This window comes from Hyaena hyaena, unplaced genomic scaffold, assembly GCF_003009895.1.
Source record: "Hyaena hyaena isolate Hyena2069 unplaced genomic scaffold, ASM300989v1 scaffold_192, whole genome shotgun sequence".
Taxonomy (NCBI): domain Eukaryota; kingdom Metazoa; phylum Chordata; class Mammalia; order Carnivora; family Hyaenidae; genus Hyaena; species Hyaena hyaena.
Window position 1 is genome coordinate 400230 of NW_024080825.1, and position 9705 is coordinate 409934.

Consider the following 9705-nt stretch of genomic DNA (forward strand, 5'->3'; position numbering starts at 1 on the left):
CAATCAGCTGGAGACAAAGGGAAAAGGTGGGAATCGGAGGGGCAGAGGAGGGTGGTCTGCAGAGAGAGAAGGGGAGGGGCTCTGGCTCTAAGGAAGCCGGAGGGTTCCAGCCTTGAGGGGCTTCCCAAGGACCAGCCCTGCCCTCCCACAGAGGCTCAGATCAATGGGCCAGCAGTTGGGGCTCCTACCCACCATGGTTTTTCCAGGAGTCTGAGTTCCCAGCTCCAAGGGGCTGGAATGGCAGGGGAAATGGAGGCCAGAGAGAGCACAGAGGTCCCCCCACCACTCCTCACTGTGGCGTAATCTTGGCAGCCTCGGCCCGAATAAGGGCAATGAGGTCCTGGTTGATGAGGAAGACAAATCTCAGGCTGGCAATCTGAGGACGAGAGAGAAAAGTGGCTGAGGATGGAGGTGGGACTGGGGGCCAGGTCCACATACTGGCCTCCCACGCCCTGGGTCTCAGCATGACCTCTTCACCTCCCTCCCAGCTCACCTCCACCACGGAGTTGTTGCTGAGGCGCCATTTGGAGCCACACAGCACAGGTCGTCCATCGATATAAATGGGCCGCCGACCCTCATTGGCAATGAAGAAATCACCATTATTTTTCAGCTTGATGACACCTGTGGGGATGGAGAGGTGAAGGGGGATGAGGAGACAGGGAAGGCCAGAAGAACACCTGCAGTCCCCACATACACTGTTTCCCGGGGACAGGCTAGAAGGCACCCATGACTTCCAAGTTAGAGCTCTTGAAATGCCAGCTGCTCAGCCCCGACTGCTCCGTGCGGGTTCCCATGGAGACCAGGCCTCAGGGCAGCGAGAGGCTGGGAGGGACACCCCCACACTGCTGCCTGCTGGTACCTTGCTTCCGGGAGATCTTCCAGGCCGGACCCTCCAGAGATAGGTCCACGTCAATCTGGTTATCCTTGGTGGCTCTGCCCAGGGTGATCTGGGGAAATGGGGCCGGTAGAGGGTTGGGACCTGAGGAATGGGTCTACACAGGCCCAGGAAAGATGAGAGAGCAGGGGCCAGACACAGAAAGGTCCAGGAGGGCAAGACTGGAGGAGGAGGGAAAGCAGGGGAAGCAGAGGCCGGGCCCACCTTACCTCTCGAGAGCGCATCAGGTACCGCACCATGCGGCCCCGCAGCACCGCCAGAGTCTGGTTGTCAAAGTCAGGAGAGCTCATGCCTGCGAGGGGGAGCAGGTGTCAGGCAGAGCCCACCTGAGGGCCCCGGGGTAGAAGGAAGGAGCCGGGGCATGGGATATGAGGGCGCGACCAGCCAGCCATGCACAGGGGCTCTGGGTGGGGCGGAGGGAGCTGGAGCATGACTCCCACCCCTACCCCACCCGCATCTCCCCTCCCGCCTCACCTGTGATGCTGTCTACCAGCACCTGCCACTTATGCAGCTCCTGTTCCAGCTGTCGAATCTCTCGCTTCTGGCGCCGGTCAGCCACTGTCAGCTCTGGGGTGAGGCAGGGTGGTAAGCAGGGATGCTCTGAGGTCACCAGCACCTTGTACTGATGCTTTGTGCTGACAGGAGCTTCTACCCCCTAACAGTCCCCACTGGGGTACACTTACCATGTTCTAGGACCTCATCCCGCATGTCCCTGTGGGAAGGAGGAATCAGGATCACTTCCAGCTCACCTGGCTCACTGGGGTGTCCTTCAGTCTCTCAGATGAGCAACCCAGGAGGATTTTCCTCTGACCTTGGACTAGCCTCCTTCCCTGGGTGGTGGGGGTGGTGGCGGCGGTGAAGGGACGGGACCCAGCAAGGAGACCAGGTGCCAAGAGCGACAAGCAGTGCACAAGGCTGGGTGTGGGCTGGACTCGGTTCTCAGCAGCAGGAGGCCGAGCCGGGCAGCACTGCCCGGGGAGCTCTGGCCCACCCCAGGACAAAGGCAGGGGGCACACTCAGCTCTGTACCCTGTCTATGGCCCCAGCCACTCACTTGAGCTTACTGTCATCAATCAGGTCCTCCGCGTCAGAGAAGTTCAGCACTTGGTCTCCCTTGGGCAGCGGCTGCACTGAACAAAGGACAGGGGGACGGTCAGCGCAGCCGCTCCTGATCCACCCTAAGCTGCCGAGCAGTAACTGAACTAAGGGGACAGGCTGTGAAGACTGAACCCGTGGCAACAGTTTTGCACTCAAATCAACAGGTGACAGAGCCCAGGCCAGATGAAGTACCCTCATTTGGCACAAAGCATTCCTGACATTAGCTAAGGGTAGAGATGGTTCTAGAATGAAAAGAGAATTAAAGTTGACCTTTTGTATGTGCTCTTCAGTGTGCGACGATTCTCACGCAGCCCTGAACTAAGGAGGGAAGGGACTGCTGTCCCCTCCCTGTGCACACGCAGACAGACACAGGAAGTGGGGTGAAGCTATGTGACTCGGTTAGGACAGAGCCAGGACTCAAACTCTCCTTTTCTGACTCTGAACCCAAAATGCTCCTCTAACACTTCATATGCTCCCATATATATTTTTGCCACACTCAGCAAGGGGCAGAGAGGCATATGCCAGTCAAATCTTGCTCAGGATGCGTCAGAACTGAGCTGCCCCACCTTAAGCCAGTGTTTTTCAAACCGTTCAAACAGTGTTTCTCAAATGATGTACTGATGCTCACAAAATTAGTTTCATTTCTCTCCAAAAAAAAAAAAAAAAGAAAAAGAAAAAGGGATAGAGTCTATCTGATGTGTTGAGAACAAATAGTTTCAAGAAAGTTTTTCAGTTTTTGTTTTTCTGATCGAACTGCAAAAGGGATTGGGGCCCACAAACTCAGAATTCCCGCCTTCAGGCTAGCTCGCAGGACTGCAGTGTTGCTCGGTAGCAGCACCCACTAGCTAGTTAATGGCTGTGAAACTGTCGCCTGAGGAGTTTATTGATACCTGGAGTGTGGTCACTGTCTGCCTGGGAAGTGAGGGGGGCTGCACAGGAGCCAGAAGTGCTCCACACCCCCAACCCCCTTAGGTCAGACTGTGTGGGAGACGAGGGGCCAGGACAGTCATCCCCACCCAACTCCGCCCCCCTGCAGCTGCCTGAAATCCCCCCAATCTAATACTCAGCCAACCTGAGGGCTAAGCAACGTATCTACCCTGTTCCTAGGACCTCTCAGCACTAGACAGTGAAGGAGAAATCAAATATTCACAGAAAGACTCCTGGAGAGAAAAATTAAACCTCTAAGTAAGTTAAAAGATACATTTACATAACATAACTTTCAAAGAAGCCAGCTAGAGCAGCATAAATCAACTTTATCTGGTGTCCACTCGCTCTGCGAGAATTGAGGGACGTCTGAGCCGGCGGCAAAAGTGGAGCAGTGGAAGCTGCAGGAATACAGAGGGCTGCCCGCTAACTGCAGAGACCCTCAGGAAGAAAAGACAGGGCATCCCCGACAAGATCTCAAATCCTCTTGCAGGAGTATCTTTTAATAACCAGAAGCAGTAGGACCCGGGGTGTAGGCGGAGGGCACAAGCAAAACCTCATTTCCAGAACAGCGTAGACAACTACGCAGATGCCAATGGGCAATACCATCTGGGAAGAGAGGGCAGAGTGTCTGTACTAAGCTGCACCACGAAAGCCTGACCCCAAACCCCAAGTCCGACTGAAGAGCCTCCCGCACTGTAGTCAGCTAACTTTCCCCCACGTTTGTCATCAGGGGCTAGAGCTTGCTGGTGAGGGAGAGGGGGCCAGGGAGGGCTCAGGGAGGGAAAGGAGAAAGCCGGGCCTGGGTGGGAAGGCCCGATGGGAGTTTCCGCATGGCTCCAAGGCAGCAAGAAGGAAGGTGGAGAGAGGAAAGAGGCAGAAAGACTTAGAGACAGTACCATCTCTGTGGGGGGAAACAGGGAAGGGTACGCAGTCACAGGGACTTTCGCGTTTCAAAATTACTCACGAAAACTGTATTAACGTGTTATTTACATAATACTAAAATATGATAAAGGGGACAACAACAAAAACAGGAAGTGGGAGACAACTCTGCCACTTAAGACTTTTTTGCTCAGGACTGCAGGTGGTTTTGCCTACCCTCATGGTGCTGTCATTCCAACCACTTTCCCTCCTCCTGGAAGTCTTGCTGCCAAGAGATGCAAGACACTGGGGGCCACTGAGGGACCCGTTACTGGGCACCTGAGGGCAGCTGTGCCCGGACAGTCGCACACATACACGTGCACACTCACTCTGCCAGCTCCTGGAACCAGTTACCTGTCTGGTCCTCCAGCAGGTAGTACTGCTTCATGAGCTGCCAATGGGCCTGCAGAGCCTTGGCGGTACGGGCCAGGTAGAAGGCATCAGGGTGTCTATGTAGCAGGTCCTGGAACGTTTCCAACGTGGGCTGGCTGGTCTGGAGGGCAAGAAGCGTGTTCTTAGCATCTGGGTTTTCTCATTCCTGTCTCGGCCTCACCATCCCCACCCCATCCCCAACAGGAGCCGGAAGAAGCGAGAGGGTGCCGGTCTCGGCTCTTCCTAAGGACCCCGTCCACAAAGGCCCCTGCCGGGCGTGTTTCCAAGCAGTGGGGCTTCCCCATATCCATAGTTTTCCCTATGGTTAGGCCCCCATGCTGCCCTCCCCTGCCCCTTGGCTTTACCGATCCCACTTTGCTCAGCAGCTGCTCCTCAGCCTTGCTAAACAAGGCCTTGCTCTGGATGGCGGCAATGGCTTCTGGGTGCAGCTGTCTCATGGCCTGGCAAGCCAGCCTGGGGGGGGGGGGTAGGGGGAAAAAGAGGGCAGGGCTGAAGGGAGGGGGTCAAGCAATCGGGTTCCTGCAGGCCTCTGAAATGGAGAACCAGAGGCCAGGCCCTCAGTAGGACGAGTCAAAGGCTGAGCACAGCACCTGTGGCCTCATGCGTTTGCTGAAAGCATAACAGGCAACTCAATAAACTGAGTTTCCAGGGTTCACCTCCTTGAAGACACTCAAGGCACAACCCCCAGAAGCCAGTCCAAGGGAGATCCTGGAACCACCCACTGCCCACCATATCCTCTATCGAAAGCTGAGCCCTGCCTGCTTCCTGTCAGGGCTGTGGCTACAGCTTAAGCGGTGCTAGGGACCGTGGAGAAGACGGGTGGTAAGCACCCCACCAGCAATGCTGACGTTAAACGAAGTGGCTGAGGAGGAAGAGTGTGCACTCTACGTGTACACAGGTTTACTCGAAACTTGGACTGTTAGGGGCCTTGGTGTTCTTTTGTTCCAACTCCTTCTTATGGAGGAAGAAATTATGGGAGGTCAGTGTGGAAAGGCTGGGAAGTGACCTGCCCAAGACCACAATGCACAGTGGTGGAACCAGGGCTCCTGGCACTCATTTGGGTATTTTCTCCATGCTGTGTCTGTAGCTTCCAGACCCCCTGCTTCTGGCATCAGGCCAGGACTAGCAGGCTTGGCAGCAGGAAGAAGCTTCCGTCCCAAGCCTGGCTGCTTTCAATATCATCCTTGAGGATGCAAGGCCCCTTCCTTGGGTCCTTGTATAATTCTCTCTGTTCCAGGAGCCAAATTCTAGTGTTCCTCATCCCTCCCTGCTGCCGGAGCCAGCCCCACTCACTTGGAGATGACTGGATCGTAGAGCAGGGCGTACCAGCGCTCCTGGACTTCCCGCAGGGTGAAGCGGCAGCTGAACTTCACGCCCAGGTGGACAGATGTCAGGTCATTGGTCTGCAAGGCCCCAGATGGGTTGGCCCCAGCCCTAGAGCTGGAAAGGACCCTTCCCCTGCCACCCCCAGGGTGCTGCTGGGCTAGTGCAGGGGCTGGGACCACAGGCTGGGGGGAGGGGGGGACGTGCAGCCTGCAGTGGGAAGCACTACCTGCAGCACAGCATTGATGAGCAAGAGGTCATCCGCAGGCTTCCAGCGGCCCAAATCCTTGGTCACCTGAAGTGGCTGTTTGCTCTTCTTCACACGCTTGGTGAGTCCGGGGGTTGGGGCTGGGCTGGGCGGCACAGGAGTGCTAGGGGCCTTGGACACCTGGGCAGAGGACAGGAAGAGCTCAAAGCCAGCATCAGGGCGACTGGGGCTTTGGGCCTTGATCTTCACACACCATGTGTGGTGGCCCCAGTCCCACCCAACCATAAGCAACACAGGAGCTCGGCTTTCTAGTCCTTACTCCTCCCCCTCCCACCCCAACCAAAGTACTTCTACATAATCCTTGAACATATGGGGTCTTCTCTTTGCTGGTGGCACCCTCAACCCCAGAGTGGAGGGTGGGTGGGGAGGATACCAGGAAACCACTCTTACTGGTACGGTGTCTAGGGCCAGAGCAATGCCACCTGGGGGTTATTTTTACACCCAGCAATGCTGGGAACAGGCTGTCTGCTCCCAGAATAGATGCACGCTCCATGCCTCCCACACAGAATGTGATACAGGACGCACTGACAGGGTGTGTGTGTAGGGGCGGGGTGCAGCAAGCAAAGGGGAGTAGGGAGCGATGGGATCCCAGGAGGGAGGCATCTGAGGTTGGGGCTGGGGCCACCCGATCTCACAAGCCTCCTTTGCCAGGGGCCCCGTCAGCTGGCAAAGGTGGTGGGGAAAAACAAAATCTGGCCCTGGCCCCCACATCTCCCAATCTCTCACCTTCTTCTTCTCACTGGAGGAAGGTTCACTCCCCGAACAGCGCCCTGGTTCCACCCCACTGGCTCCCTTCGCCCGGGTAGAGGACTTAGCCAGGCTGCTCTCCACCAGCTCATCATCAAACTTCTTCCTCTTGATGAACCTGTGGCGAGTCCTACCCAGTGAGCACCCCTCACCCCTTCCGTAGGACCCACTCACGCACACCCTGCCGCTGCAACAGAGCAGGTTCCTGGCTGGGTGCTAACTGCTCCGGCTCAGTGGATGGATGATGCTCCATCCCTCCGAGATGACAGGGTACTGCACCACAGAGGTTCCATGTCAAAGATCTCAGACCTCCCTCCCTTGCCCGTATCCCACAAGAGGGACTTGGGAGGAAAAGCACATGCCTCTGCCAACACTTAGGCTCCAGGGGGGCTCAGGTAGCCATCCAACAGTGGTGAAGGCATGGCACACCTAATGCCCTTGCCCAGTTCCTGGCCCTTTGAACCCGTACTACCTGGAGGAGCTTCTCCGTTTAGGGATGGTGCCCAAGGCCTGGGAGGAAGCCCGCTTCTGCCCTGCCAGCGACTCCTCGTCCTCTGAGCGGCTGGCAGTGCCTGATGCCATCAGAGATGAATCTAGCAGCCCCTGAGAATCTAGAAAGAGAAAGGTGATGAACTCAAGTCTCCTAAGTGCCTAGCAGAGCCTTGAGCCTTTGAACACAGGACCCGGCCTCTGCCCCTCCTCCCCCTGCCAGCCCTCCTGGCCCTTCCACTGCTTCCTTGACATTTGAGGTTTTAAGGTGGGAGTTCCTTGGCCATCCAGATCCCATCTGGGCTCAGACCTGGCCCAGACCTTCCACGCCGGGCAGTTCTCCCGGTGCCACGTGTCATGTCGTGCAGCACATGGTGCTCAGGTCAGACTGGTGATGCCGACACACCGGGCTCTGGGCATAACTGCTCCCTCTGCCATCAAAATGCAGCCGTGCCAAAGAGCGGCAGCTCAACAGCAAGTCAGTCAATTGTGGCCTCTGCCGAGAGGTACGTGGGTGGTGCTGGCCCAGGGGGAGGTGGCAATGCCCAGTCAGGATGAAAAGACATACGTGCCAGGCACGGGGTGGAATCAGCAGATGCTTGGCGCCTGAGCGTTTGGGGAGCTGGCCTGGCCTCATACTACCTTTGTCCATCCTCTTACAGTCCCAAAGCCACTGGTTCCAAACCACAGGGCTAGGAGGAAGCGTCCCACAGGCTCATCCAAGGATTCTGACCAGGTGAGCTTAGAGGCTGAGAGGAGAGTCTGCAAAGGAGAAATGAAGCTCCCTGAGACACAGATTTCCAATGGGCCAGCCTCACCTTCTACTGGAACAGCTCCCCCAGGATCCCATAAGCTAAGACACATGGAGAAGAGATACAAGGCTCTGTTCTGCCACAATTAGCCTGATAAACCAACAGCTTTCTAAAGGTCACTGACATCTTTTAGAATATAAAAGCTATGGACTCCAGGAAAATGCACAAACACATAGTATTTTAGGGGGTCCACGGACCTCTATGATTCTACTCACAGTCGCTAGGTGAAGGGCCTCGACTATAAAACAGCAGGAAACAAGGGATTACTGGCTCACTTTTTCTTATCTTCGCTGCCCACTCAGTTCAGCAGCACCACCCTTGCCCTTCCAAGCCAAAGCAAGGAAACGGAGATAGAACTCTGATCTGTCCATCTAGTTTTTATTTTCATTTTCAGTTTTGGCTGAAGATTTAGCGGGGGGTACTGCGAGGAAGGTAAAAACAAGCGGTCTGGAAACTGAGCGAACATCCACCGTCCTGGGGCGCCCGCTCCTAACCCTAGAGAACTCAGGTACTGGGGACTGTTTGGGGCGTGCAGCTCGAGGGCCCCGCCCCTTCAAGATCAGGGCGGCTCTCCGCACAGCTTTCCGGCCCTGGCCCCAGGTGTGCTACTCGCGCGGCTCCATAGGATACAGCTGGGAATCTTGACACTCGGGGGTCAGGTGAATGGTAGCCTAAGGCTAAGTCTGGGCTCCCTTACTTCCCCGGCCCTCGTTCTCCGAGTGCACACCCGAAACAGGGGATTAGTGCCGGTCTGTTTATGGAGCTCGGGATAAGAGTGTTTAAGTCACCCCTGAAACTCAAAAGCAAAGCAACGAGTGCACCCAGATGTCCTCGCTGCCTGGGTTTAAGCCCCACGAGGGAGAGGTGGCGAGGGAGAAAAGACTAACTCCCAAGCCAAGTCTCACTCCACCTTCCGCTTGCCCACCTTTGCGCATGCGTAACATCTCGGACCAGATTCTGGTCCGGTCCGGCCCACGCATGCGCAGATTTTCGGGGCGCTACCGGGGCGGGGCCCCAAACATTGTGGGGGGGGGTCTTCCCCGGCGGCACTCTGGAAAACTCCATTTCGCCCCAAACTCTGCTCAGAACCCTCAGAAGCGAACCGCGAGGTCTCACCATTCCTAGGCTGCCAGCTCCAACAATTTCTCCGCGGCGACGGCAGCAGCCGCAGGGCCAAACCCGGCTTCCGTGAGGCGCATCGACTTCCGGGTCCGCGAACTAGGGGAGGCGCGATCTCTTCCGGTTCGCCCCGGGAACGTGATGAAGGGGGCGTGGTCACGGCAGGGAATGGGTCACCTTTTTGCTAATAGTCAAAATAAAAGTTTTTTACAGTTGGGACAACATAAGGGGAAACATCAGGGATTATAGGACCCAGAAAGATTACTCGCTTGTAGAGAGCGATTAAAGGGAAAGGCGAGACTTGGCGTAGGATAGACTGAGAAGCGGGCTGGAGGTAGGGTGGGCGGGGGGACTCCACTTGGGCTTCCGAAGTCCAATGGGATGTAGGAGTCTGACAGTTTCCCAGGAGCAATTATGTATTGTTTGATTCCCCCAGCGGTTTTAAAGAAACTTCTGTGTGATGGGCCCTGTGCTAGCCACAACACGGGGAAATGCTGTGGAATTCGCTCCAGCTGGAGAAATGTGGGGTAAAGAAGGCGGGGAGGTTGATATCTAAGGAACCATGTAGGGTCGTGGGCCTGAGTGTAGAGGCCCTGAGGAAAGAGCAATACCCAGTGTCAGCCCGATCCCATCAGGACTGCTAGAAGCAGTTGTGGACCCCAGTAGGTAAGACAGAAGTCCAGAGGAGAGTGCCCTGGAGGGAAGCTTGGGATGGGA

The 9705-nt window shown here is 56.2% G+C and overlaps 1 protein-coding gene across 5 annotated transcripts; it reads right to left on the reverse strand.

The window, feature by feature from the left end:
* Positions 1 to 4: 4 nt before the first annotated feature.
* On the reverse strand, positions 5 to 9166 carry MCRS1 (microspherule protein 1). Of its 5 annotated transcripts, none has more exons than XM_039241431.1 (15): positions 8986 to 9091; positions 7700 to 7819; positions 7041 to 7179; positions 6548 to 6686; positions 5783 to 5941; positions 5524 to 5633; positions 4575 to 4683; positions 4192 to 4330; positions 1949 to 2024; positions 1579 to 1607; positions 1370 to 1462; positions 1105 to 1187; positions 860 to 947; positions 494 to 621; positions 5 to 376 (listed from the first exon to the last, which is right to left on the reverse strand). In XM_039241431.1, the coding sequence occupies exons 2-15, from the start codon at positions 7707 to 7709 to the stop codon at positions 290 to 292; spliced, it is 1389 nt and encodes a 462-aa protein (XP_039097362.1). In that variant the 5' UTR covers positions 7710 to 7819; positions 8986 to 9091; the 3' UTR covers positions 5 to 289. The 5 variants fall into 5 exon arrangements, with proteins under 5 accessions (XP_039097362.1, XP_039097364.1, XP_039097360.1 ...); XM_039241433.1 differs by having other exon boundaries at positions 7626 to 7819; XM_039241429.1 differs by having other exon boundaries at positions 7368 to 7819.
* Between the last annotated feature and the right edge of the window lie 539 nt (positions 9167 to 9705).

Bases quoted from the DNA above. Each gene is read 5' to 3' on its own strand.
- MCRS1 (XM_039241429.1), bottom strand. From the start codon at position 7,416: ATGACACGTGGCACCGGGAGAACTGCCCGGCGTGGAAGGTCTGGGCCA. The intron at 6,687-7,040 runs GTAGTACGGGTT...GACTCGCCACAG, and splicing joins AAACGGAGAAGCTCCTCCAG to GTTCATCAAGAGGAAGAAGT. The intron at 1,188-1,369 runs GTGAGGCGGGAG...TCCCCCTCGCAG, and splicing joins GCTGGTAGACAGCATCACAG to GCATGAGCTCTCCTGACTTT.